Source organism: Pholis gunnellus (assembly GCF_910591455.1).
Source record: "Pholis gunnellus genome assembly, chromosome: 20".
Taxonomy (NCBI): domain Eukaryota; kingdom Metazoa; phylum Chordata; class Actinopteri; order Perciformes; family Pholidae; genus Pholis; species Pholis gunnellus.
Genome location: NC_136547.1, coordinates 5320001 through 5347973, shown reverse-complemented (window position 1 = coordinate 5347973; position 27973 = coordinate 5320001). Strand labels below are relative to the sequence as shown.

The window sequence follows — 27973 nt, the reverse complement described above, 5'->3', positions numbered from 1 at the left end:
GTGTGTGTGTGTGTGTGTGTGTGTGTGTGTGTGTGTGTGTGTGTGTGTGTGTGTGTGTGCTGGTTTATGCATTTTGCATTTGTAAGGGGAGACACCTGATGAATAGGGTAACCATGAAACTTCCCCAGTTGTTTACTTGCATTAAGACGATTAGTTATTGCATTACAAGTTTTCTGAAATGTTGTGTTTAAATATGCAAATGAGGCATTGTGTAATGGTAACTTCTGGTGAATTTCGGAGAAATCTACAGACGCAAACAGACAAAGTAGTAAAATAAATGTTTTCTTTGCTCTAGTCTGAAAGAAGACGTGTAATGGAAGAAAAATAGACCAAAAAATAAAAAGTGAGCGTTAAAGGCTGCTTGTTTATGAAATATCACCTTCATAAAATTATTCATTTTCCTGAGATACTAAATAAAGAAGAGTTAATTCATTCCAGTGTTTTATTTTATGTCTTAGTCACACATTTTGTTCCACCAATGATATTAAATGTAATGTTTTTTAGAGGTCTGAAACGCTAAAAACATCCCAAAACATCCAGGATTTTACATCAAAAAAGCAACAAAAGTTATCTTGTGGCCCCTTGAAAGGGCCGCGACCCTTATGTTGGGAACCACTGCAATGGAAACTGTCCTGAGTCTCCAAAATCAAAGTCAGCATCACAGCTGTTAAAGCGAGAAAGTGGAAATTTATCCTCCTCACCAGCATCAGCCCACCAACCCATCACACACACACCATCATCATCTCATGGTAACCTAGCAACAGGCCTGGCAGGTTGTTTAGTGAGGGCAACGGATGGGGGGGGGGCAAAGTGACGGCAGAGTGTGTGTGCAAGAGCAACTCACATGTGAAAGTGACCCAGAGTGTGAAATATCATGGCCTCTCTCTCTCTCTCTCTCTCTCTCTCTCTCTCTCTCTCTCTCTCTCTCTCTCTCTCTCTCTCTCTCTCTCTCTCTCTCTCTCTCTCTCTCTCTCTCTCTCTCTCTCTCTCTCTCTCTCTCTCTCTCTCTCTCTCTCTCTCTCTCTCTCTCTCTCTCTCTCTCTCTACTCTGAATGTATTACAGAAAAGTCTCTTGTTCTCTGTTTCTCGTCTTTGTGTCTGTCTCATCTTTGTTTTTCCTGTTTCATATCACACACCTCTCTCTCTCAGCAGCTTTATATATTGAAGTGTGAGGCGACTGTCAGACCAACTCAAACCTTTGAATCTGTAAAATATATACAGAGGAGCGGAGCGAGCACAGATTAGCATTAGCTAGCTAGCCTCTAGCAAAGCAATTCAACAGTGATGCTAATGATGCAATAGTGTCCTCACACAGCCGACACAAGATGACTGTCGTCATGAAACGTGAACAAAGCTCATCTGGGTTTGTTATTTGTTGTAATTTTTAGTTTACATTGACATACGTTTGGTACGTGGCTTGAATAAATAATAAAATAGATATCAGAGATGAATTATTGACATGTTTAACTTCACATCACTAACTTAAAGCATCTTATAATACATTAAAATTCATTAAAACTACTTTTTTATCAATAAATATACAATCTTTCATTTCCTGATCATTGTGTTGTTTTATGCAAATAATAAATATAGACGACAATAACAAAGTAAGAGGATATTTAGACGGATTACTCTGACATCGGGGTTAGTTAGTCTGAAGACTTAGTTTCGATTTTATGCAATTAAATCAACAAAAGTATTGATTATTTTCGAAGAAGGAAACCAAAGTATTCGTCCGTCTTATTTTCTCTTTTGCATATTTACAATGGCTCCTTAATAAAGCAAAAGTATCACTAAAATAATTAGTTAAATCATTGGCCAGAGATTGAAACAAGCTATAGAATATGAATATTTACTGTTTCGGTCCGACTGAGCTGTCTCCACAGATTACCGAGTGATAAATTCATTATTAAGTCGGTCCGTGCACCAGATTTGTGGGGATTTATTAAAAAGTTATCAACCATAAACCTGAGGTAAAGTGTGTGAAGCGTGCAGGACGTCTGCAGGACGAACGGCAGCGATCCACAGAGATGAAGCAATAAAAGTGGAGGCAGATGAAAGAAAGAAATAAAAAAAAGCAGAGATGAGAGGAAGAGATCTCTTTGTTTTGCTATCTCTCTTCCGTTCGACACCGCCGGACGGCCAAACAATCTCCCAAAGGTGACACCGAGCTCTCGGTGTGTGAGAGATTATGGCAGAATCAAGATGGCATGAGGAAGCTGTATTACATCCACACACACACATGCAGGGAGGAGGGAGGAGGGAGGAAGAGGAGGAGGAAGGGGGGAGATAAAGATAGCGACAGAGTGAGAACAGAGGGAGGTGGCAGGTGAGGAGGAGGAGGATGGCAAGGGGACTTTCAAAAGGCAGCTCGAGGCGTAAAAACACAGCTCGCGTTCAGACAAGCTTCACATTCTTAACCCGAAACACAAGCCTCAACACATAAAGACGGAGACAGAAACACACCGACGGAGGCAACATATATCTTCATATCCCAGCAGCGCAACAATAAAAATGGAAATAGAACCCAGTTATCGGACTACGTTTTACATGCACCAAATATTCCTGTTTTTGCCTTTAATCTGGAAAAAGACAACATCCCTAATAAACTGTTTACATGAATTCATATTCCACTAGTGTTCCCGTTTACATGCAACTGTGCAAATTCTGATTTAGAGTAAAATGACCCCATGCATCATTCTCAATACTTAAGTGTGTAATCTGATTACTATGTAAAGATGCATTTTAAGCAATTTAGAGTAAGTTGGTTTAACCAGGCGGCAACCTTCTGAAAAGTGAAGTCAAAGCTTCACGTGTTAAAGCTGCATTCTCTCTAGTGTCCAGCAGGGGGCGACTCCTCTGGTTGTATAGAAGTCTATGAGAAAATGACTCTACTTCTCTCTTGATTTATTACCTCAGTAAACATTGTAAACATGAGTTTATGGTCTCAATCTCTAGTTTCAAGTCTTCTTCAATACAGCATGATGTTCATTTAGTACATGATGGTCCATTTAGAGTCAAACAGACCATAAAGCAGGGTATGCTTTAGGGCGGGGCTTACTGTGATTGACAGGTCAACACCAGAGACTTATACATCTCTACATCACTCGCCGAACTTCATTCTTTGTGTCTTTACTCCAGCTTTGCAAACTGTTAGTTAGTTGGTTTTGTGTTCAACGCACAGAGCTGGTTGTAAACAGGAGAGAGGCTGTGTCTCGCATAGAGCCGTAAAAACCTTTATTAACACCCATATTCCTAATGAGCTGTATACATGTCCAAAGAATGCTCCTAAAACAAGAATATCAGCACGTTTTAATCGGAAAATGCTCGAATGAGGACTAATTCACGTTTTAAACAATACTTGAGAAATATGAATTTTCATTCGTCTTGTTAATTACTTACGTGTAATATTGTCTTTATCAGAATAAGGTAAAAAAACCTGAATATTTGGTGCATGTAAACGTAGTCATTGTTTGTTTTTTGCAATAAAAGCTTCTAGTTGTTTGACTCATTTATGCTGATTTCTAGCACGGATAAATATATCAGCTGCATAATTATCAGCTCAACCAGGAGAATATTGAGTCCTGTGCTCCCTAACGTACCACATCTTTTTTTATTCCTATTACGATTATCTTTGCAGGAAATGTTATTATGTTGTTGCACAGTTATGTCTGTTGCACCATCCTGGGAGAGGGATCCCTCCTCAGTGGCTCTTCCTGAGGTTGCATCCTTTTTTTTTTTTACCCGTTAAAAGAGTATTTTTCTTTTCCAATACAATCTAGTTGCATTGAATTAAACACAAGAGTTGAATTCAAGGAATTGAGATCTCAGAATTCACAGGAACTGTTGCAATAATGTTTTGTACCTTTTTCCAGGTAAACCACTGACAGAACTTCAAGCATGTGTGAGCTTGTGTGACTAGAGCCGGTCATATTATGTACTGAAACAAAACCTAATAAATGCTTCCACGCAGCTCTTGTTGAAACGTCATTATTACGGTAATACGGCTTCCCAGCTGCAGCTGTTTGGTGCTGAAATTGCACCTTCCAGTGCAACTGTGTGTAATTATTAGTTTCTGACTCGTAAATAGCGCTTGTGTCAATATCCAAAGCTTAATTACGACTGGGAAACTCTGATATGTCGCCTGAGAACAAAACAAACATGGAGGTCAGAAAAAGTCAGTCGTGAAGTCAAAGCTTCATGTGTTAAACCTGCATTCTCTCTAATGTCCACCAGGGGGCGACTCCTCTGGTTGTATAGAAGTCTATGAGAAAATGACTACTTCTCTCTTGATTTATTACCTCAGTAAACATTGTAAACATGAGTTTATGGTCTCAATCTCTAGTTTCAAGTCTTCTTCAATACAGCATGATGTTCATTTAGTAAATGATGGTCCATTTAGAGTCAAACAGACCATAAAGCAGGGGATGCTTTAAGGCAGGGCTACATAGTGATTGACAGGTCTCTACTATGGTGTTGTTCGGTCTGGGAGTTGTTTTTGTTTTCATCTTACCACTTTAACTCTTTCACTGTGTGTTTTCACTTCATTAAAGTTAATTGTAAATTTGTTTTATTGTCTGAAAAATGTAGTGTTGTAGCTCCGCCCTCTTGTGTCACTTCTGAAAAAAACAAGATGGCGACGGCCAAAACGCTGAACTCAAGGCTTCAAAACGGCAGTCCACAAACCAACGGGGGACGTCTCGATCTCTCCACCAAATGCATGTTTGTATCTGACCACTAAACATTGGGCCACTTGCCATTTGCTAATGTCCTCCACTCACTAATAGACACAGATCTGGAAGGTCCCTTTGTTTAGGTTGCGTCCTCCATCTTTGCAGGTTAATAGTTTCACAAGGTATTGCATCTCTCCGGACGTCCGATGCCAAACATGATTGTTTACTAAAGTAAAAGGGTCTACAAGCTCAGACCAGCAGATGTTCCCGTAGCAACCCTTTACGCTTTTATTCTGAAACTATGACAATCATGTGGTACTTTATGGCGTCTGACTCAAAGATTGTTACAAGAGAGTGACAATATGTTCCCAGGAAGTAGACTTGTGAAGAAACAAAACCAAACATAAACAAAAGGCTGTGACATCATAACATCAGAAATAAACTCGACTCGGATCACTTTTTCTTTGTACGTCACGTGTTCTCATCCAGCTGACAGGACTGTGATGAAAGTGAGACATGAATGAGGAAGGAGGCGTCGCTGGAGGGCTTTTAAAAAAAACAGATCTGTGCTTCACAGTCAGCGACGCCTAAACGCCTCCGGCACCAGCGATCAATCTGGAGTTCAGCGTGGACAAATAAAAACTAGAAGCCTTCTCCCTGCACACACAAAAGGCATGAATCTGACGTCCAAAAAAAAAAGATTAATTAGACCCCGTAAACTACGTCTGATTAACCGGGACAGAAGGAGAGAGATGTTTAGACTCTTACAGCTTACAGTGAGTTTCAAGCAATAGAACAAACTCTTCATCAAATCCAGGAAGACAAACAGAAGCTAAATTGTTTATATAGGTTTCTACTCTGGATTAATAAAGTTCTATCGTATCAAATGTGCAAGAAACTCTGAACAGCAGCAGTTATATTTCTTCAGAGAAATGTATTTTAAATGCTCCGCCATCATTCAGATATTCCTTGTTTTATTGCTCGCTCCCTTTCTGTTAGTGTGAACGATTACTGAACCCGGGAGGCAGGAGGAGGAGGAGGCGTCTGCAGCCTCGAGGAGAGAAAAAACATTTGGAAGCAGCTGGAAAACGAGTACTTGAAGTTCCCCCCCAATGTACATTTCAGAGGTAAATATTGTGTAATACTTTAGTGTACAACTCCAGCAGCTCCATAAAGAAATCCTGGGTAGCAAACACATGAAATTGCGAATTCTGATTAAGTTTCCTGGAACAAAATGATGTAATTTGGCACTAATTATAGGCAAAACGAGACAATAATTAATTAATTCCAATTAATTTGTAGCTGAGCCTTGAGAGTGAGTCAGCTGTCTTTTGTTTATTTCTGGGATCGGGTCTCGTCCCCGGACTCTTTATCTGGATATAAACAATGATGAAATAATGATTAGCCATCGTGACCGATTAAGAGCTAATTTGTGCTTAAATGAACGTTTCCTGACCCTTTATATCACCTTACATCATCTTGAACAGGTAAACCAGCCGTTTAGAAGAGACACACGTTTGATAAATCACAACTTTGTTTGATGCACGTGTTGTTGAAAACATACACGTGTTAAATACTTAACAGTGTGCAGAGGAAATGGATGTTTTGTTTTTAAATAATTCAGTACATTACAATTTGTAGTGGGAATATTGATTTCGTATTTCTCAAAACACTTAATGCACAAAGGATTGTGGGTGTTGTAGGTGCAGGGAGGATGCTCCTCCTTAAAGAAGTCCTCTGAATTAAGGACTCGGTCGTCGGTAGAAATCGAAGGATCCTCAACGGTTTCTCCGCTCTTTGATGAAATAAAAGTGTAAATGTTCTGATTCTATAATCGATGCTCAAACACTCACATTTCTCCATTAAAAGTAATTCAATTCCTAAATTAAAATACTAAGACGTCAAAAAAGTCCAGCAGCGCTCACGTTGTAGCTTAAAAACAAGCATTAGCGACATGCAACATTCCCAAATGCTCAGTGTTGTATTACTCGCAAACACACAACCAGCCTTTTCAGCCCGGCTGGATAAAGAAGTCTGATTATTAGTCGTAATGAGACGGTGAAACGACGGTATGAGCTCCTTTAAAAGACACAAAAATATATAATATCAACCTTGTGCGTGATGTCTATTATAAGTACTACACTACCTACAATCCTGAAGTGTAACAGCGGTGTCTCTGATTGGTGGATTTTTTCAAAAACTTTAAAATGTTTCCTGAAAACATTTGAAAGAGAAAAAAAAGAACTCTTCATTTTAAACCGAAGACGGTTCGTCTGTGTTATGCTCTCGAGTCATCTCATAGTTGGTTCTATGCTTCACCTCATTACCTTCAAATGCACTCAGTATGACAGTTAGCTTCAAAAACCATCAACCTCTAATTTATAACGCTGAGAAATTGTGCATTACAACGGTTTCAATGGCGCCTTTCTGACTCCTTTCATCCGTCACCATAAAACAAACGTAGCTCAGCTTTTGAAGATTGCTCACACACACGAGGCTGCACAGATTATTAAGTCTTACCTTGTAGACCTGCCCATAGGTGCCGTTTCCAACCAGTTCGACCAGCTCAAAGATACCAGCTGGGTCCTAAGAGAGAGAGAGGAGGAAGAGGAAGAAGAGGAGGAAGAGGGGACAAAAACAACAACAAGACAAAGTCAGTCAGGAGAACATAAACTGGATTCAACTGAACACAAGATGGATTTAGGAATGTGTGTGTTAGGAATTTGACCTTCACACACACACACACACACACCTGTAGCATTAGCCTGTGAAAAGCCTCTCTCTGTATCACCACACTGTCATTACTCCTTCAGTGGGGAACTAACACGGGTTTTCAGAAACCATCACATTCAGGAGGATTATTCTTCTGCACCTAAAACCACACAGTCGACTTCCTGCAGAGATCTGAATTATGAAAACGTCACGTAAACAAACATGGAACCTTTGTGAGAAACGTGACGCGTGTAAACAGGTTTCTGACAGCTTCTTCTTTGTGACTAAGTGCATGACAAAGACTCACAAGGAGATAAGTCCTCAGATTCCATCCAGAGTTAATCCCTATGAGTAGTAATAATGGTGTTGAAGTCAAGTTTGATCTCGCTTTTGTCCAGCCGTTATGCTAAGCTAAGCTAACCGGTGGCTGCAGAACGATAAAACACTGGGTAAATAAATATGGCGGTCATTGTGTACATTTACATCTGCAACAGAGTTTAGTGCAGATTATAACAACTGAAAGTAGAAATGTTTCTATAATATTAACACGGGAACTTGAAGTAAACAAAAGAAATGCAAATAAGTTGCGTCTCCATCAGCTGGTTTGTAGTGAATAAACTAAGAAAATAAAAAAACCTCAAGACAGTAAAAGCCTTTATAGAAAGATAAACTTTCTGATGCTGTGCTTCAGAATGAGCATTAAAATATGTGAATGGAAACAAAGCTGTGAGAGAGGAAACCCAGACGAAGGCCAGCAGGTGGATTCAACACACACACGCACTTATCTCCAGGCTGATTAAAATTCAATAACACAGATTTTGATCTTTAAGCATACCTGTGTGTTTGGTATTAGCGTGCGCGTGTGTGTGTGTGTGTGCTACAGTTGGAGCCTCCTGAAGGGGATTAGTTTAAAAAGCAGCGATTCTTTTCACTCAAGGTCAAACAGAAGCACATTTAGTCCTGGAAGACTGCACCTCGTGCGCACGTGCGCGCACGTGCGCACACGCACACACACACACACACACACACACACACACACACACACACAGACACAGACACAGACACAGACACACACACATACACACAGACACACACACACACACACACCTGTACTTGCCTGTTGCAGCCTTTAAGACCACACGTATAACAAAACCACCAGCGAAGTAGAAAGAAGGAACCCAGGAGCTGATTTTAAAACAGACCCACCTGCAGGTTGCTAGCAGCTAGGAGGCTAATAAGCACACAGGTGCACCAAAGAGCATGAATACAAGTGTGTGTGTGTGTGTTTGAGTGAGTGTGTGCATTTATAAAAACAAGTTTAACACGTTCAGCTCAGTCGGAGCACGCAGCTTTTAATTAAGGCGATAAGCAAACCGTGACTCCGAACCGTGTCTCTACAACCGTCTCTACAACCGTGTCTACAACCGTCACTCTACAACCGTGTCTCTACAACCGTCACTCTACAACCGTGTCTACAACCGTCACTCTACAACCGTGTCTACAACCGTCACTCTACAACCGTGACTCCACAACCGTGTCTCCACAACCGTGACTCCACAACCGTGACTCCACAACCGACTCTACAACCGTGTCTCCGAACCGTGACTCTACAACCGTGACTCTCCGAACCATGACTCCGATCCGTGATATGATCCAGACCGTGAGTTCACCAATCTCTTGCACCACTAAGTGGACACGGGCCCTTATTTGTCTGACTGCAGAACGCCATTTCTGTCGCCAATATGCACACTTATATTTCTGATGACGTCAGCTGTAAAAGGGTCTATAGAATATACAGGAGAGTAAAGCTTCCTCCTCTGTTTACAACCTCTCTGACCGCTCGTCTTCCTCACCTGTTGGACTCTTCTAAATATATCTCAGCCTCTGACGGGACAAAACATCCAGGTTATAAATAAAACTGAGTTTTCCTTCAGGGGGACTCGTAACGAGGAGGACACAACCTCTGTGACTCTGAAGTCTCACGGTGAGAAGAGGAGGGGGGTAAATGAGATCATTTTGGGAAGTGAGACAGGAAGTGTGTGTGTGCTTGCGACAGGCTTTGTGTCACACTTAAACCCCCCCCCCCCCCCCGCGCTTCATCCTGGGTGACCTAATTTCTAGTCTGAAAGCAAGGATTCTCATTTTTACAAGAACGTGCACATCTCTTCTCAGCTCTTCGGTCTGTCTTTGTCCCACAGTGTGTGTGTGTGTGTGTGTGTGTGTGTGTCTGTCTCTGTAACACACACACACACATACAGTCCCACCCGGTCGATCATGTCCAGACTTGAGTGTTGCTCTGCAGGTACGACTGTGTTGCGTAAGCAGCAGGCAAAAAGGAGACAAGAAAGAGGAGCTGTGCAGAATAACGCACGCGCACACACACACACACACAGTTATGTCGTTCATTTAGCTTTAGCTGAGCAGTTAAATCCAAATAAGAAATTTCCCCTGAATGCATCATCATTTTATCTATCCTTCACACACACGCACGCACACACACGCACACACATTCCAACACTGTCTCCTTCCCTGCACACCTCCCTATCTTTTGGCAGGCGCGCACGTGCACGCGCACAGACCCACAAGCAGCCACTGCCATGCAACGCTGCTGTCGCCACAACATCACGAAATGGCGGAACTCGCTCCTGTTGCGGTTATCATCGTTATTATTCAGTGTGTGTGTGAGAGAGAAAGTGAGCACGTGCACGTGTATCTGTAGGCTCTGTATGTATGTGTGTGTGTGTGTGTGTGTGTGTGCTGTGAATCTGTCAGTGAGCAGGCAGCTTAACATCTGCCCCACATAGTCGGCTGCAGACAGAGCGGCCTCTATTATGCTGTCTGACGCACGCGCACGAGGGTGGGTGCACGCGCAGTATAAGCAGCAGCAGCGGCTCAGGGCCTCATTACATCACGTCCCAATTGTTAAGAAAAAAACATCAACAACAAACAACAACACTAGTGCCGGTGGGAGGCCGCATGATCCCACGTTCTTCCATCAGACCTGATTTCCCTCAATCACTGGCCGCCGTGCACGAGCACTACAGCCCCAACACACACACACACACATGCTAACGTACATGCACGCGCACGCAAACACACCACCAAGCAAGAAAATCTAGAGGAAAGCGCAGGGAGACGCATCCTTGCGAGGAGAGGAGGGAAGTGGGTGAGGAGGGAAGTGGGTGAGGATGAAGAGAGGAGAGGAAATAGGGAAGAGGAAGGGGGGGGGGACAGGTGCTCAACAGCCTCCACACGCGCGCGCGCGCACTTAGACAGAGACACCACATGCACACATGCACACACACACGCGCACACACACAGAGAGGTAGGAGACATTACCCGTAGTGCAGACAGGTCTATCTCGTCCAGACTCCGCGCCGGGGAGTCGCTCGCCATGGTGCTCTCGGTAGATACGGGACTCAAGATGGAAGCTTCCTCAACGACCATCGACCGAGAGGTGCAGAGCGGCGGGGACGAACACACACGAACACTCCTCTAACAGAAAATAAAAAATAAAAAAGACCTCTCCACCACCGCCACCCCCCTACAATAAAAAAATAATCCTCGATGTTGCGCGCTGTGCTCCAGGTTGCTACATGCTGCTCGGCGCGGTGAATCCGGCGCTACATACCTCCACCTCGACACAACCGAGCACAGGACAGGACTGAAGGAAGGGGGGGGGGGGTGACACACGTGCACGCGCACAGAGATAGCGAGAGAGAGAGAGAGACGGGTGCACAGCAGCAGCCGAGGCGCTCACACACACATAGAAACACACGCACACACACACACACACCGTCGGTCCGTCCGTCTGTGAGGCGGAACAGCAGCGCGCTTCCCGGGAGTGGCCTGCGAGGAGGCTGCGCTACAGACAGAGACGCCCACAATGACACAATGACACACACACACACACACACACACACACACACACACACACCTTTAGTGTGACAGGAGAAAGACGCATATCTGCACAGCTGTCTGCTCCTGTATGGCAGCTCATTAAGGACAACAAATTGAGTGGCTGCAGGTCACAGTCTCACAACCTTAGCTGTCAGGGGCGTGCACGCGCACGAAGGGGGGGGGGGGGGGTAGTCGACCCCCATGCCCCTCGTGGGACATTTACATGCTTCATTTATGTCTTAATGTCACATCAGAGACATTTAAGTGGTGCAACCTCTGAGGGGTCGAGCTCCAGTTTGTGTCCAGAAATAAGCATCTGATTATCCTAAAAATATAAATATATAACCAGCAACACAGAGGTTTTTATTTTATAGTAACAGCTGCTCTGAAGGTGTTTCCAGATTCCTCAAAGACTCTTTGAACCATCTGGATGAAACATAATCTGCTGCATAATAAAATAAAATGTTTTTATGTTACAACCAGCTGGAAAGGACATCGTGTTTTTGCTCTTTTCATAAAACACAAGTAGGATATCATTGTGTTGTATTGCATGAAAATATAAACTATTAACGAACATAATTGAATGAGTTAAACTTGAATTGGATGCAGTACTTTCCGTACTTACATCTGTGACTTTAAGAGGTACCTGAGTCTCAGGTGAAGGAGGTGTTCTTGGACTTGGCACCGCCCACTTTTGGAGCCATTATCCAATAGATTTGAAAGCCTCTTCCAACAGGAGCTTGATTAGCTGTGATCATCAATAGTTTTTACATCACTGCAAAACTCCTGACATGACACTATGATGATATATATTACATATTCAGTAGTATTACTTATATATATTAATATATACATTAAGTATGATTCCTTATGATGATTTATATTACATTTCTTTTTGGTTGTTTTGCATCTTTGTAGTCGTTTTGCGTCTCTTTTCGGTAGTTTTGCGTATCTTTGTGATCAGTTATTGCAGTGGTCCCCAAACTACGGCCCGCGGGCCGGATGCGGCCCGCCTCCACATTTGGTCCGGCCCCCTGAACAATACCAGAGACGCATTATGATTTTTTTTCAGTCTGCAAAATTAATCGAATTTTAATCGCGATCACGATTTTGGCTGCCACGATTAAATGAGCATGATCGTCTGCGATATTAACGTTTAAAATACGTGCTCTGCTACATATCAAATCAAACGCTTCCTGAATCAGCCAACCACCAGGGGGCGAACGAGATGAGAGCTGTCATGCGCGCACCCTGTAGAAGTAGAAGAGTAGAAGAAGTAGAAGAGCAGAGAGACGGGAGCTTGAAGGACGAGTACTTGTGCTTAATTTATTTACACGCCGGCATGTCATGTCTGTCACTACATGGTCGCGCGTTTTTAATTCCCCTGCTCTCTGTATCGCGCACGGCGGTGTTCCGCCCCGATCCGCGCGCACGATGCAACAGTCGCTCACCTGCGAGTAGCACGCACGTAGCACCCCCCCCCCCCCCCCCATAATCGTGCGGCCCTAGGTCAAACGATATGTTTAAATCTGATGAGGACTCTTCATTACTGGCCTGTTTGTAAAACTAAACGCTGCAAATCAGAGCTGGTGCTCCAGTCCCTTTCCCCCTCTTTTGGATTTTAATTTGGGTTCATGTGGTTCAAAGCTGCTGAGATCTGTGACTCACCTGCAGGACACACCCGTAGTCTTCTTCACACATCTGTAATCACGCGCCAAAATCTGCAGGCACATGAAGAAATGTTGACCTTATATAAGACAAGACAAGATACTACATAATATATATATATATAAAGAAAGTAATAACACATCATGAGACAATGTCTGTAAAAGCCCCCCCACATAAGAACACGAGCCACGGATTCAAAGAGAAACATTTTTGGTCATTTTGCGTCTCTTTGTAGTTGTTTTCCGACAAGAAAAGTTAGCTGTAACTTCAAACAGAGGTTCCCTGCATGTGCCCAGCAGGCCTGATCCAAAATCCCTCCTCAAACGAAAATAATCAGGACACTTGGGAGTGCGTTCATCGTTTTAATGCAACGGCTGCAAACAAACACATCTCTAGTAACACATCTCCTCAGAAGAACTCTGAACGTCCTCAGTCATGTTTCTGTCTGTGCACGTCCTCAAGTCTCCACATGCTGCTCCACTGAATCACTCCATCAGTGGAACAATTCAATGTGATTTCACTGAACTGGCAAATGACTAAATTGTGTGTTGGAGCTGTAAACAGCAATTAATATGATGCATGTCCAACCTTTTGTGTGTCTGTGTGAGGTCATGAGTCTCTTTCTCCGGTTGTTACAGACACAAAGTTCTCAGGACACACCTGAATCAGGGAAGTCACGCCAAAGCAGGTTTACACACCCACACAAAAACACTTCTGTGGCAACTAATGTCGCCACAAATAACTTCAACTCTCATCTGAAGGTTTTGAGCTTCACAAAGATCTCGTTTATCTGTTGCATTGGATTCCATTAGACTCCACAGACGTTCATGTTATTGTGTCCAGACGTCACTTTTTGGGTTTGACAGCAAAACACCAAATATTACAGCCTGCTGTGATGTTCAGAATCAGTGAACATGCAGAAAAATAAACAGGAAGATAGAAATAGAGATAAAAACAGACAGCGAAGCTGAACAGAGAGAGGAAACATTGAACTAACGTACATACAAATATATATATGTGTGTGTATATTTAAATTAGGGGCGTCATGGTATACTGGTATTGAAAAATGAAATATTGACATAAATGTGAATATTTTCTGGTGTCTTTGCTCCTCTGTGACAGTAAACTGAATATCTTCTTGGACTTTTTATAGATTTTGGTGTAAATTATCCAGAGCCTCTTAAATCATTTCATATATACTTCATATAAAATATATATAAAAAGCAACAACAAACAGTCTGTATATGATTGTTTCTGTAAAGTGTAAACAATTGCAATAGTGCCTTTTTTATAAATGCAAAGATATAATTTGACACGTGATTGTGACGTTATTAAGCTGCAGCTCTGACAGACTCCCAAAGGAACCCAGAACAGGCAGACCCGGACCAGAGGCCGATGAAAGCACGTTTGTGCAGAGGCGTCCCCGCACCTCCGTCAGTGTAAGAGTGAGATTACGTTTCCTGTGGCGCCGCCTAGTGGCACAAATGAGAGCTGCAGGACGGAGGAACTTGGGGACCGTGGAGGTGTTCTGAGGACACAGATGATGCTCATTTGCATCAGGGACATGCTTTTCATTTTGGTGACAGTGTGATAAAAAAGGGGGGGGGGGGGGGAATATTCAGTGAGGAGAGAGGAGGAAGGGGGACGACAGAGATGTGGATGAAGACGCAAACAGATCAGATAAAATGGGTTTCATTTACAGAAATAACCCTGTTATAATCTTATCTTGTTCCGAGGCTTTTTTTAAACGCACTTCTGCAAAAACTTGCAAAACATTCAAAAACATGTTATTGGTGAGCTCCCTTCGGTAATGTCTCGTTCACTTGTTGTAGGGTTCAGAGGTTCAAACTGCTGCCTCACAACAAGGACACTCGTAATCAGCAGAAAATATCCAAATAAATGAAACACAAATATTTCAATACTGTCGATTCTTTTTCAGATTTGTTTCTACAATGTTTATTTTTTACGATCTGTGTTCCATGAATAAAATGAGCCGAACGTTCAAAGGACTGTGTGTAGTATCTGGTGCCATCTAGTGGTGAGGTTGTAGATTGCAACCCAACTGAATACCCCTCTGCTTCACTCCTCCCTTACTCCTGGAAGAAGACCTGCTCGCTATGTAGATATTAACAGCTCATTCTAAGTTAATAAAAAACACAAGGATTCTTAGTTTCAGGTGATTATACACTAATGAAAACATAGTTCTTAATATTATATTACAATCCCCCATAATTCTACACACTGGATTTAAAAACATTGTAAAGAGGAATTATTTCAGATTTTACAGACGCTGAAGAAATGCTCAAATTTATAGCATGGCAGGAATAACCGTCTGGTGGTGAAATAGTGAATAATGAATTTATTTGACCTAAAAGAGTTTTATTTAATTATACTGAGTCTAGAAATACTGCCAACAGATTGAGCAGTTGTTTACATCGAATCACAGACACAGTGGTGACGTGGTTCTTCAGTTTGTCATGAGGTTTATCATAATTATTATGATTTTTAGTTCCACTGACATAACTAATATACTTGAGCTAAACTGTAAGAACACAGTATTTTATACCCGCTATTAGCAGAAGACTTGATGAACACAGCATCATAAGAGGAGTATAAATGGCTCATTCTGATAGAAGACCACATTTTAATGACTTATTATTACATCATTTATTTATTACATCATTTCACAAAAAGCGACAAATGACATGCAGATCATTTAAGGGGTCGCCACAAGAAAACAGTCTGTGCAAAGAAGTGCATTTTCATAGAGAGACAGTGATTAAAAGCCGGACAGAGAAAAGAAACAGGACGCGTTTCTGAACCTCTAGACGTCAGGTGTGACCGCTGAAGGTTTCAATACTCATTTACACCAGTTATGAATCCATCTACACAATGTGTTTGTGTTCCTGATAACTCACAAATGACCCAAAACAATACTCATATCAACATTTCTGGGTTTAAAGTCAGTTATCCCGGATGCACAGAAAACACTTCCATCCAAATCACCTTCTTTGCTGATGATATAATCCTATTTCTGAAGGGTGAATTCAGTTTTTGTCAGTCAATATACTTTGTCTTAGATTTAAACAGTCTGACCTTTTCTTTGCCTTTTCAGATGACTTTACCTGGTAAAATGTTTCGGGGGGGATAGCTGCAAATATTCCTGATTTTAAAGCTTAAAAACATGCACTGGAGCAGGAGGTAGAAACACAGGGAGGTAGAGAGGACGATTAAAAAGAAGAGCATCCATCAATAACAACAAAAGAGAAGTTTCAGGTGCATCCGGACGACACACAGGCACAACGTTCAGCATCAATAACGTCCACGGCTTTTAAAAAGGCAACCAGTTCAGCTTCATGCTTTCATCTGTTTAATGTTTAATGGCAATGAGCAGCTGTCATGCTGTCAGCTACGGGTATCGTCTTTTTTTTGTGTCAGATTTATAGCACACAACTGCGTCATGCAGATCACTCACAGACCAACGAGGAAGACACGGAGGAACGTTGATGCCGCGTTTCAGAAACATCGGAAAATCAGAGACTTTTCCCTCAAAATTCTGATGATCTGACGTTGAGTTTTAACAGCGCGAAGGCTGCACACTATTGTTCCTATTTTTTTGATAAACTTAAACTTTAAGTATATCTTTAGGACTTAAAAAACCTTAAAACTGCACTAATAAATATCTTAAAGCTGCAATAATAGATTATTTTGACCACTTGGTGGCAGCAGAAATAAAGGTGCTGAAGGAACTTGCATCCGCTCAATCGTTGCCCAACAAACTAAAGTTGCCTGTTTGTATAAACTTGGCTGTTGCTAAAGAATTCCCGCTTGCTGACATTAATGAAACGCAGCATTGTAATAAACTTATCATGCATGAATCTGAGAGTTATGCAGTTAAAAAAAACAGAACGGCAACGCTTTATTCAAGTCTGTAATTTCCTGGAAAGGCTGATTATTTGTCCACGTTTTCTATAATGAATACCAAAGAACTAAAAATGTTACTTTTCTTTTAAATTAAAATTAAACTTTGTCTACAGGCAGAAAACTATTATGAGGAGAGTAAAGTTTCCAATCAAATGAATGTTTATCTAGGTATGAATAAAGATTTCCCCGTTACTGTAACTAGCACCAAATTATAGCAGCTCTTTCCAGAAAATGTTATTAATTGGAAATGACAGACCCGTAAAGTGCGACCAAAAGAACTACAAAGACCAGATCAGAGCATAAGAACAGGTCACTTAAGGCTAAACGTAGAACAGTATGAGGAATGTCATGAATGTACGTACTGTACTAACAACAGTCTTTCATCTTTGGCACTTGTGATTTCCTGTTGGACATAAATATTAAAAAGCTTCTGAGATATGAGACTAAATGGCTGGAGACGTCTGAGAGCTCTTTATCCTCTGCACCTTCATTAAAGTCCCCTTCTTCTTCTTCTTCTTTTTTATTTTATTTTGTGTCTTTTTCAAACCCTCAGAGCTGCGTTTGCCGGCCCTGGACGTTGCATAGTGTTGTTGCAGAACGGAGGAGACTATAGAGGAAAAGCCTGGTGGGTTTGCGCTCCATGTTTGTTGGTACATGTGTGTCATTGACGTGTCATCGTAGTCTCCATGTTATTCCAACGACACAGTGTCAGTGTGAAACTTATTCACGTGCATCCGGTGGCACCGCTGGTACAAAAGGCTTCGTTCACAACCACAGCTGATGCCATTTTTGGAGGTCATTTTGCAGCTAAAGCCCATCTTCTCTAGGATCAGCAGCTGTGACCACAGAGGTTATCTTAAAGGGCCAGCGTGTAGCATTAAAGGGGATCTATCAGCGGAAACGTTACGTTTAATAAATGATGTTTTCTTTAGTGTATAATCACCTGAAATATCTTGAAAATCATATATTTTAGGATATAGAAAGTTGTCTGAAAATAGATAAATTGTATTCAATTCACGAATGAGTTTACAAAACCATGTCTCATATATACGGAATGCTTTCTCATTAAATGAAGGAACGGAGTAATTTGAGTTAGTATGTGCTCGTTATTATCAATATAGACGGCTTATTATGTATCAGGATGTGATTCAATTGACAGATGATGAATTATCATATTGAATTACTCCAGATTATCAAAAACAACTTTTTTGACGGTCAAATTGAAAGTTTAAATATTGATAAAAAAGCGAAGAAACACTGCACTACAGTAAGAACAGCAGGTCAAAGCTGAACCACAAAGACCGTCTGTCAACTGTGAAGGACGTTTCTAATCATTTTAACTTTGTTTTTCTCGTCCACATGCGTTTTGTTTCCACTATTATTATCATAACCGAAAGAACCAATGATGGAGACACAACTGTAACGATCCATTACATCAGATGTTTGTGATCACTTTCATACTACAACAATATTAAAAGTAAGTCAGTCAGAAATATATCCAAAGACCAGGTTTTTATCTCTAAAGAAACTCTTTTTAACTCTAACTTTTAGTTTGTGTGGATTTTTACAGCACAAACAAACTGGTTAGAAAATATTATTCAATTATTTTTGCAGAGGGGAACCACTGTAGTGCAAAGCTAACATGTTATCAGATACAGCTGTCAGTTTATTAAAAACACTAAAAGGCTGTTTTCAGCCACTATGACCTCCAAAATGGCACCAGAGTGGGACTCATTAACCTGAAAGCCTTCCTGATGTTGTGCGTGAACACATGAATGCACTGGCGAGTCCCTCTCGGTCTCAGGTCCAGACCTCCATGGGCACCATGGCCTCCTTGCAGCCCATGGGGGGAAGCAGGTTCTGCTCGCACAGGAACTGAAGAGGGAATTGGACCAGGAAGCCGCGGATCTTCTTCAGCTCCTCTTGAGCCCGGGCCGGGTCCTCCTTGTCCAGGCCCGGCTTGGCGAGGTAGCCCTCCAGCTCCAGGATGCTTCGGACGTCGCTGGACGGAAGACTTCGGAAGACCTGATGAGAAAAAAAACAAAAGAAAACAGGGCGGACAAGTCAGAGAGAGAACCAGGGGTTGGTATCCAGAACTGGTCCCGAACACATTTATTAACAAAACTGACATTTCATGATTTGAAATCCTATTTGTAAACACGATAAAGCGTAAAACAAAAAGCGTGAGCCGTCGTGTCGGACTCACCTTCTGGTAGATGGTGGCGTTTCGAGCGCAGGTCGTCATCCAGACCTCCTTGTAGAACTGGTCACTGATGGGATCCGACACGTCGATGGAGGGATCCGTGTTGGCACCCAAAATCATCCTGAGAGAGAGAGAGAAAGAGACGGAGAGGTGAGGCGGCGGGTAAGGAGTCGGGTGAGGCGGCGGGTGAGGAGTCAGGTGAGGTGAGAGACGTGAAGAAACGCCGACGGCACCAGAAAAGAGGAAATGCTGAAACACTGCAGGATATTGCGAGCGGAGATATTTGCAACGAGAAGCAGACGTGATGATGAAATTTAAGTACAAAAAACTCTAATAAATAAATAAATTAGATTTACATTTAAAACACGATTTTTCTCACACAGTCTTGTGATCAAGGTAGCGCACAAGAAAACTGACTGGGTCGTCTTATCTCAGTTTGTGGGTTGGTAAGAACTCCAGATGTATGCAAGTTCATTCATTTTTCATATGTCCCCATTGAGGACCCAGGGGGGCCCAACATGTCAGGGGCCCCCCTGGCCTTCACTTACAAAATGTAAGTCAAAGAGACACAAAATAACACAAAAAAAAAGACACAAAATCACCAAAAAGAGACACAAATAGAACACAAAGAGACAAATAATTCACAAAGAGACACAAAATGTCCAAAATATACACAAAACGACCACAAAGAGACACAGTAAAACAACAATGACATAATGCGTCAGTACTTGAAGCACTCGAGGCGGAGCTGCAGGGCGTATTTTCCAGCTTGGTACTCCTGCCCGTCCATCACTGCCGTCACCGTCTCCGAGTCCTCCACGATCACCGCCACCTCGCTGTCCCTCTTTCCCAGCATGCTCCGGTCGTTGATGTTGGCAGAACCTGCAGAACCACAAAAGGAAGTGAGATCCCAGAGTCCACCAGCAGGGGGCGCTGCAGCACCTGAGCTCAGACTACATGTTGACGTTCATGCGAGTAAAATACAGGAAATTAAATAGTCCAAAGAAATGTATATATAAACATTTTTTTTAAGAGATCTGTTAGATACTTAACACCTTTAAAAGGTTCAGTTCTAGTTCAAAAACACAAACATGTTCAGAAAACCAGCAGCAAAGTATCAACCAAATTACTTTTCTTAGAAACATTTTCAAGCTTTGTAAAATGTTTCTTCTTTGATATAAAAGGACGTCACCGTCTCTGTGCTGCTCCCGTTTCTCTCTCCTCTACTAGACACGATCCGTCTGGACTCAGGGGAATATTTCATTACATCTTGTCATCTTTTAATCAAGCGATGGAGGAATTCGAGCCGCTGACACCAGCGTACGAACGTGAGAAAATTACCGATGATGACGGTGTTGTCGTCGGCGATGAGCATCTTGCTGTGGACGTAGATGAGCTCGGTGACCAGCTTCCCCTCCAGCTCGGCGTGAGTCCTCAGACCGGCGATGGAGATGTAGTTCATCCACTGGTCTCCCACTGGAAACCAGCAACAAGCAGTCAGAGTCCAATTTGACTAAATCTACTCCAATCACCACATTTAGGACACGTTGAACGACTTTTTTAAAGATTCTTCTAAATGTTGATATTTATTAAGAAAGTCAGACTAACAACCCATGAGAGACACTCATGTAAAGTGAATGTGATTTGACATAAATGGAGTAAAAAGAAAATCAAAAACAAGCAGTGAGATTAAAGGAGCGACCGATCTAAAAATACATGAAAGATGATCTTCACATTGCAGCAGTACTTATAGGAGGTAGCTATAACTGCAGTAAAACCAGTGGCAGGTATTAAAAGTAACTGTGCAGCAGGTGTAGATGTACTATTGTCGTAGTACTATCTGTAGCGGTACTATTGTAGTAGTACTATCTGTAGCGGTACTATTGTAGTAGTACTATCTGTAGCGGTACTATTGTAGTAGTACTATCTGTAGCGGTACTATCTGTAGCGGTACTATTGTAGTAGTACTATCTGTCTGTAGTGGTAGCAGCTATTTATAATCGCAGTAACAGTAATTAAAGGGACAGTGTGACATACATTTTTCTCAAATAAGTGTTTTAATTATAATAATCCATCTTCAGATCGTCCTAAATTTCCTCCTTTGCAGAGTTACATTTTTGATAACATTTGGAGGGAAACTTCAAAAGATGCTTTAAAGACTTTAATTGCAGTTTTGTTATTGCTTTCTACATGTATTGTTGTCCATGTATTCCATGTTTCATTTTGTAATATTGTATTTATATGTAAAGTTATTGACATCATATATCTTGTTCAAATACTTAATACTTATACATAGTCTTATCTTATGTGTATTCATTTTGTGTTATTTAGGTGGAGGCTTTAAATAACACCAGTGGGTTTTCTGCCTCTTCCTGATATTATTTATCTCCTTTATGTTTGTGTATTTTTTAAATTGTACAAATAAATTAAAACGTTTTAACTGGCTGCAACATGCAACCGCGCCACTAGATGGCGCCACATCTGACCCACTGCGTCTTTAAGGAATGAATACACATTTTACTGACGTTGAGTCTCTGAAATGTTGTTACGCAATGTCAGGAAATAGAAGAGCAGCAAAATAAAATACGTACTCTCTTTCTTGAGCTGGGACATGATGGAGTGTTCTCCTCTGTTCATGGTCCTGCAGAGAGAACAGAAGGTGGATGAGCAGCAGGTCCACATTCCTCAAGTGAAGGCTAGACAATGAATGTCAGCCTCAAAAGGAATGGCATGAACACACACACGGTTTACAGCACTGTGGTTAGAGAGTTAAGCAATAATCTATCACAGGGATCTAACCCTCATGAGACAAACTCAAACAGAAGGTGCGTAAAAGCCAGCTTTATCGTCACACACACACACACACACACACACACACACACACACACACACACACACACACACACACACCTGTAGTTGAAGTGCATGACGGCCTGGATGGCGCTGCCTCCTCCGGTGTTGATGTCTCCTTCGAAGCCCGGCAGCAGAGGCGTCACCACGTACACTCTGTACTTTTTACCCTCCCTGACAATGTTTGAAATCACACGGAGAAAGAGAACGATGACGCGTGTATCTCACCGCCGAATGACTCAGAAAGATAAGAACACCAGAGGATGAAGGAGGATCGATAACTCAACAGATTCATTATTATAATTAATAACTATGTTCAAACAGTGTTAGTGAGGCTGGGTCACAAAGCTAGCTCTAGAACATTCCTGAGGTGGTGAACAAATGCCGTCTAATACTGTGTTTCCAACAAAAATATATATATATATATATATATATATATATATATATGGAGTTTTTTTTAAACACGGGAAAACTCGACAAACCAGAGGTAAAAATCAGTGTTTCTGTCAATGGAGTGTTGTGGCTTTGAGGAGAGGATATAACGACTTGGCTCAAATGTGTTCATTAATGTAACTGGTAATGTGTATTTTTTTGGCTATTTTTGAACGATTAAAACACATTTATATTGTTAGTTAATAATCAGTATTTTCAACGGTCCATGTTTGAATAAAGACATTTTAGTGACACTTGCAAGTGATAAATAATCAGCTTATGATTTTAGAGACTAAATCCTATATTTGTGAGACTGTCTGAGACCTTCACTTTACTGCTGCTGGTTAGAATATTCTAACGTGAATTATTCCAGAAAATACGACAAAAGTTTGTCTCAACTTTCCATCTGTGGAGCTAAAACTGTGAAAGTGTATTTATTCTGTCTCTGATCTCGACTGCTTCATGAGACGGAATGCTTCCGTTGATCCGAGCAGAGTATGAAATCATAATAACCTTTTAAATAACTGTTAGTTTGACAGTTTTACAGCCAAAGAGACGAGAGAAAGCACCTCGAGAATCCATTCAGACGCCCGATGAACACGAGGAAGTTTGTGTCGACGCATAATAAAGTTTCCTTTATGTCATCTTAGTGTTTGTACACTGAAGAAATCAGGTCAGGTGTGTGTTTGTGTGTGTGTGTCCTCAATTCATCACAGAGAGGAAAAATATGTAAATAAATCTTCACAGAGGACAAAGCAAAATATGTCAAGATGACAGATGCACTGTGTGTGTGTGTGTGTGTGTGTGTGTTTTACTTGTATGCTCGGATGATGCGCTCGGCTATCGCGTCTCCTATCTTGTTGAAAACGTGTCGGTTGTCTGCACAGCTGATGAAGAACTGATTCTGAAACAAAAACACACGTCTGTTGATAAACAAAGAACTTTGATTTACATTCAATGACGACGCAAAATGGAGAAAAACTTAATTCTTCCATTGCTTTAGTAAAAGCAAGGAAATTCAGTTCATACTTCCGTCCTTTAAAGAGATGTTTATTTCAATTACAGACATTTAGAAGCCACGACAGGTGAATAGAGTCAAAACATGAACTCATAGATATCACCATGAAACTTCACCACTTCATTACTCACATTAAGAGGATTATTATAGAGACATGTGGAAACATTAGAGTACCTCGATGTAAACGAAGTGCTGGCTGTTCTGGATGACGTGGACGTAGGCGTTGTGGATCGACTCCTCGTGGTATTTGATGCCAGCGGACCAATCGCACGCCGAGCGAAGGATCTGAAGGACGGGAGGAGGGAGGGAGGGAGGGGGGGGAGAGAGAGTGAGAGAGAGAAGAGAGACGACAGGAAGACAGACGTGTAAACAAAAACTTTGCAAAGAGGAAAGTTGGATCGAGGTAAATCCCGAACAGTTTGTTTGTGTTTGAGTCTTGAGACACGTGAGAGTACACAACAGAACTACTAATTTTATGATTTTTGCACCAAAAACATCTGAAAAGAACTTAAAGTAGCAACTGTTTATATAACTTCACACATTTTATTGTCTCTCAACTTGTAATCTTAAACTTCTATGCAATCTGTACATTTTTATAAATCTGTCGTTTGTCTTTTTATTCTTTTTTTTCAAATATGACTTTTGATATCTAAAACCTCTGATGCACAATGTTCTAACTTGTTAACGATTTCTACTTTCTAAAGTGCAAACAAACAGAAATAAATTCATAAAAAGGTGATGAGACAACATGTCTCTGACAAGAGGAACGCAAAGTGTTTAAACACTTTTCTTGGTTTTCTGGGAACCTCCTGAACTCATCTCGCCAAACCTGTTTTCATTTTCTTTTCCAGCCGTGAGAAGCTTCGTTCCCTTGGTGCATTGCATTGTGGGCAACAGATTTACACTTAAAAAACCCTCTTCCAGTGCAGTTCAGAGCTGAAACCACAGTCAGGATGAGCTGCAGGATGTAAAGGGACGTCTTAAAGTCAGCCATGGTAAAATGAAATGAAGAAGCACCGACCTGCACTTTGGTTTGGATGCAGTTGGGGACTTGGTAGCGCTGCTCTCCGGCCGTGGTGTGAGACTTGGGCAGCAGGTACGGGTACGACAGGGAACGGTACTTCGGCTTCACGAGCTGGAAGACAAACAGAGGAAAAATGAAAACATGGGTCACAAATTTACTGAAGACAGCGATGAGTCACATCAGAGAACATAAAACACTCAACACTTTATTCCAGGTAACTTCTGTTTCTTCCACATATTTAACTTAATCACTTCTGTCCAGAAGGGGAATAATTAAAGGGATACTGGGGTTTCTTTTCGGACGTATTTTAGACACCTAAAAGAATCAATATCAGTTTAATTGAACGCTTTATTAAGAATGTTTTCACCTCTTTACCTTTCTGTCAGACAGGAGCTGAAGCTGTTATCTACCACCAGACTCCATTCACAAAAACAGTGATTTTAACAAGCAGCACACAGGAGTCGCTGGTCTTCTTTGTGTTCTGAGAGGTAAAATGACTGTTTTTGTGAATGGAGTCAAGTGTCTTTGAAGAGAGCACAGATAGCAGCTTCTGTTCCTGATACAGATTTATTTAAGGTGTCTAAAGAGAGCCCTTTACAACGATGGGCCGAAGCCGTTTCCTCCATTTCAGCTCTCGCCAAAGCCACCAGACTCCCTTGAAATAAAACAGTAATTTAACCTCTCAACACAGGAGTTGCTGCTCTACTGCTCAATTGGTTAGTTTGTGTGTGTTGTTGTGTTACTTTAGTGAATTCAAACCGAATCTCTAAAACACCAAAGTCACAAACAAACCAGCAATGGTAAAATCACTGTTTTTGTCAACGGAGTCTGGTGCTAGATACCAGCTTTCTCCTTCAGAAAGGTCTGTACACAAAAAGTAACAACTGTGACACTAACGTCTCATGAAAAATGCAGATTATTATTAATACTTTTATTCATTTAGGACAGAATCAGGGTGAAGAGACCTCTGACCTTTGTGAAGTTCCACCGCTGGATGAAGTGTCGGGCCACGTCCCGAGCTGCTTTCCCGTGAACCACCGAGGAGATGTCGTGCCAGGGCATTCTGGGAGTCATGTGTCTGTCTATGAAATCTACAACAGGAATGTGAGAAGGAGGACGGGAGAGTGAATTAAATCTCTCTCTCCTCCCTCCTCTTCTCTCCGTAAACTGTGAGCGTGACGGTGTTCTCACCATCGAACGGTTTCTCCAGCTGAATCCAGTCCTTGTACACAAAGTTGCAGTAGTCCTTTCCATGCCAGAACCGCGTGTTTCCCAACAACTCCCCGACCCCCGTATGCTGACTATGCACTGAGCCGCTCCCTAAAACACACACACACACACACACACACACACACACACACACACACACACACACACACACACACACACACACACACACACACACACACACACACACACACACACACACACACACACACACACACACACACACACACACACACACACAGTTATTTATCAGCAGTGCAATGCATTTAAACTGGGGTGATCTGATGTATTTCTCAAAGTCTGTATGTAAGAAGTGGACGTAGTCGTCGTGACGTCACCCATTGGTTTGTGGACTGATGTTTCGAAGCAATTTGGCCGTCGCCATCTTTTTTTTTTTGCAACCAGTGAACAGGAAGTGACCCTATCTGGACTGAGGAGGAGTGATGTAGAGACATCGTATACGTCTCTGGTAGAGACCTGTCAATCACTGTGTAGCCCCGCCCTAAAGCATACCCTGCTTTATGGTCTGTTTGACTCTAAATGGACCATCATTTACTAAATGAACATCATGCTGTATTGAAGAAGACTTGAAACTAGAGATTGAGACCATAAACTCATGTTTACAATGTTTACTGAGGTAATAAATCAAGAGAGAAGTAGTCATTTCCTCATAGACTTCTATACAACCAGAGGACCATCGTTTACAGCACACAACCGTGGGATACATCGGTGTTTGGAAATTAAACAGCAGCTGGAGGGAAGAAAGCACTTCAGCCGAGATTATCAGAACCTCAGAGAGGAGACATGCACACTGCACTCAAACACAAACAACATGAGTAAATGAAGAGCAATCAAAGAAAAGAACAGCAATAATGTGTGTTTCAAAGAAAACTGGTGTACTGCGTAATAGAGAAGGATTTATAGGCCACACGTCAGTATTTGCCCGTTTTTATCCTCGTGGTTATTAGCTTTTATGTATTAAATCACCTTAATGCTTCTAAGCCTGGGTCCATCGCCTCAATTTATTATATTTTTGTGATCAAAATCAAATCACAAAGTTCTACAAGACCCAAGTGATGTCTTGAAATCTCCTGTTTGAGTCCAACACCTTTAAAATACTAAGACATAAATCAGAGAAAATAAGCAAATTGTCACATTTGAGAAGCAAATATTTGACTTTTTTGCTTTGACCAACAGATTCAAGACAATAAATCTTAAAAAGGTCAATCAACTATTAGATATACTGAATAAATCTCCATATTGCGTAAATAAAGCTGCAAACTGAAAGAAACACAAAGGCCGTTCAATACGGATCAGAACCACAGCAAAGCACTCTGCATCACCACCCACTCACCAGCCCGGCTCTGGCCGATCAGAGCGACCGTCCTCAGCTCCGCCAGCCTGCCGGGGATCAGCGTGTGCTGGCTGGTGATGCTGTCGGACCAACCTGAACACAGCGGCCACAAACACTGAGACGGCAGCGCAGACGGCAGCGCAGACGGCAGCGCAGACGGAGGCCGACGCTGCCGGACGAGAAGCTTTCAAAAACGTCAACTCGTGTTCATGCATTCCGGGACTCGTTGTAATTCCTCAGACAGACGACAACTGTTGCCCAATAATGTGACTTTGGCGTTTTTAAAAGATTTAGTTTACATTCACCAAAGTCACACAATAACACAAACAAACTGTCCGATCAAGACAGCGGAAGAGAAGCAACTCCTGTGTTCTGAGAGGTGGTAGATAACAGCTTCAGTTCCCCGTCAGAAAGGTCCGTCTGAATATAGCTTAAAACTTAAACTGACATTGATTCTTTTAGGTGTCTAAAATACGTCCACAGCAGTACATTGATTTGCTCCATCTACTGTAGTAATACACTAGTAATACACTAGTAATACACTGACTGTGGAGAAGAACCTCATACAAACACACCTCTAAACATCACTCCTGTCTTCTTGAAAGAACGTAAATAATTAGACCATTATGCCATCAATAAACATAACTATCATCTAAATATATTCAATAAATACAGATCCACTCACTCTCTTCCTCCTCCAGCTCGCTGTCGCTGTCGGCCGAGGCCAGGCCGTGTTTCTGCAGGTGTTTCCGGATGCTGAACCTGGACCTCTTCGGCCTCCCCTGACCTTTCAGCCTGGGCTGGTCCGCCGAGTCCGTCACCGTGAAGATGCCTCTCCCGTTGCTCTGGGCGCCTCCCCTGCTGTTGACCGGGGCGGCCATGTTGGAGGACGCGGCTTCCGCCTGAGAATCATTTAAACACGTCAGCGTTAATCAGGGTGTCAAAATAAAAGCACTGAAACAAGAGAAGAAATACAGAGAGATGAGGA

The 27973-nt window shown here is 41.9% G+C and overlaps 2 protein-coding genes across 3 annotated transcripts in view; both read right to left on the bottom strand.

The window, feature by feature from the left end:
• Positions 1-11181, bottom strand: part of LOC306712314 (traf2 and NCK-interacting protein kinase-like) — a 46892-nt gene extending 35711 nt beyond the window's left edge. Inside the window, 2 exon segments of the mRNA XM_079181532.1 lie at positions 7194-7259; positions 10725-11181. Of these exon segments, the coding sequence (XP_079037658.1) occupies positions 7194-7259; positions 10725-10832 (174 nt within the window). The 5' untranslated portion in view covers positions 10833-11181.
• Positions 11182-15601: 4420 nt separating this feature from the next.
• pld1b (phospholipase D1b) overlaps positions 15602-27973 on the bottom strand; it is a 33857-nt gene continuing 21485 nt past the window's right edge. For both annotated transcript variants that reach the window (XM_079181571.1, XM_079181572.1), the window contains exons 15-26: positions 27671-27887; positions 25596-25724; positions 25377-25495; positions 24402-24515; positions 23555-23665; positions 23178-23266; positions 21991-22104; positions 21672-21721; positions 20422-20556; positions 19809-19962; positions 19084-19201; positions 15602-18902 (exon numbers count right to left, since the gene is read on the bottom strand). In XM_079181571.1, coding sequence (XP_079037697.1) covers positions 18678-18902; positions 19084-19201; positions 19809-19962; positions 20422-20556; positions 21672-21721; positions 21991-22104; positions 23178-23266; positions 23555-23665; positions 24402-24515; positions 25377-25495; positions 25596-25724; positions 27671-27887 — 1575 coding nt within the window. In that variant the 3' untranslated portion in view covers positions 15602-18677. The remainder of the gene's footprint in view (positions 18903-19083; positions 19202-19808; positions 19963-20421; positions 20557-21671; positions 21722-21990; positions 22105-23177; positions 23267-23554; positions 23666-24401; positions 24516-25376; positions 25496-25595; positions 25725-27670; positions 27888-27973) is intronic.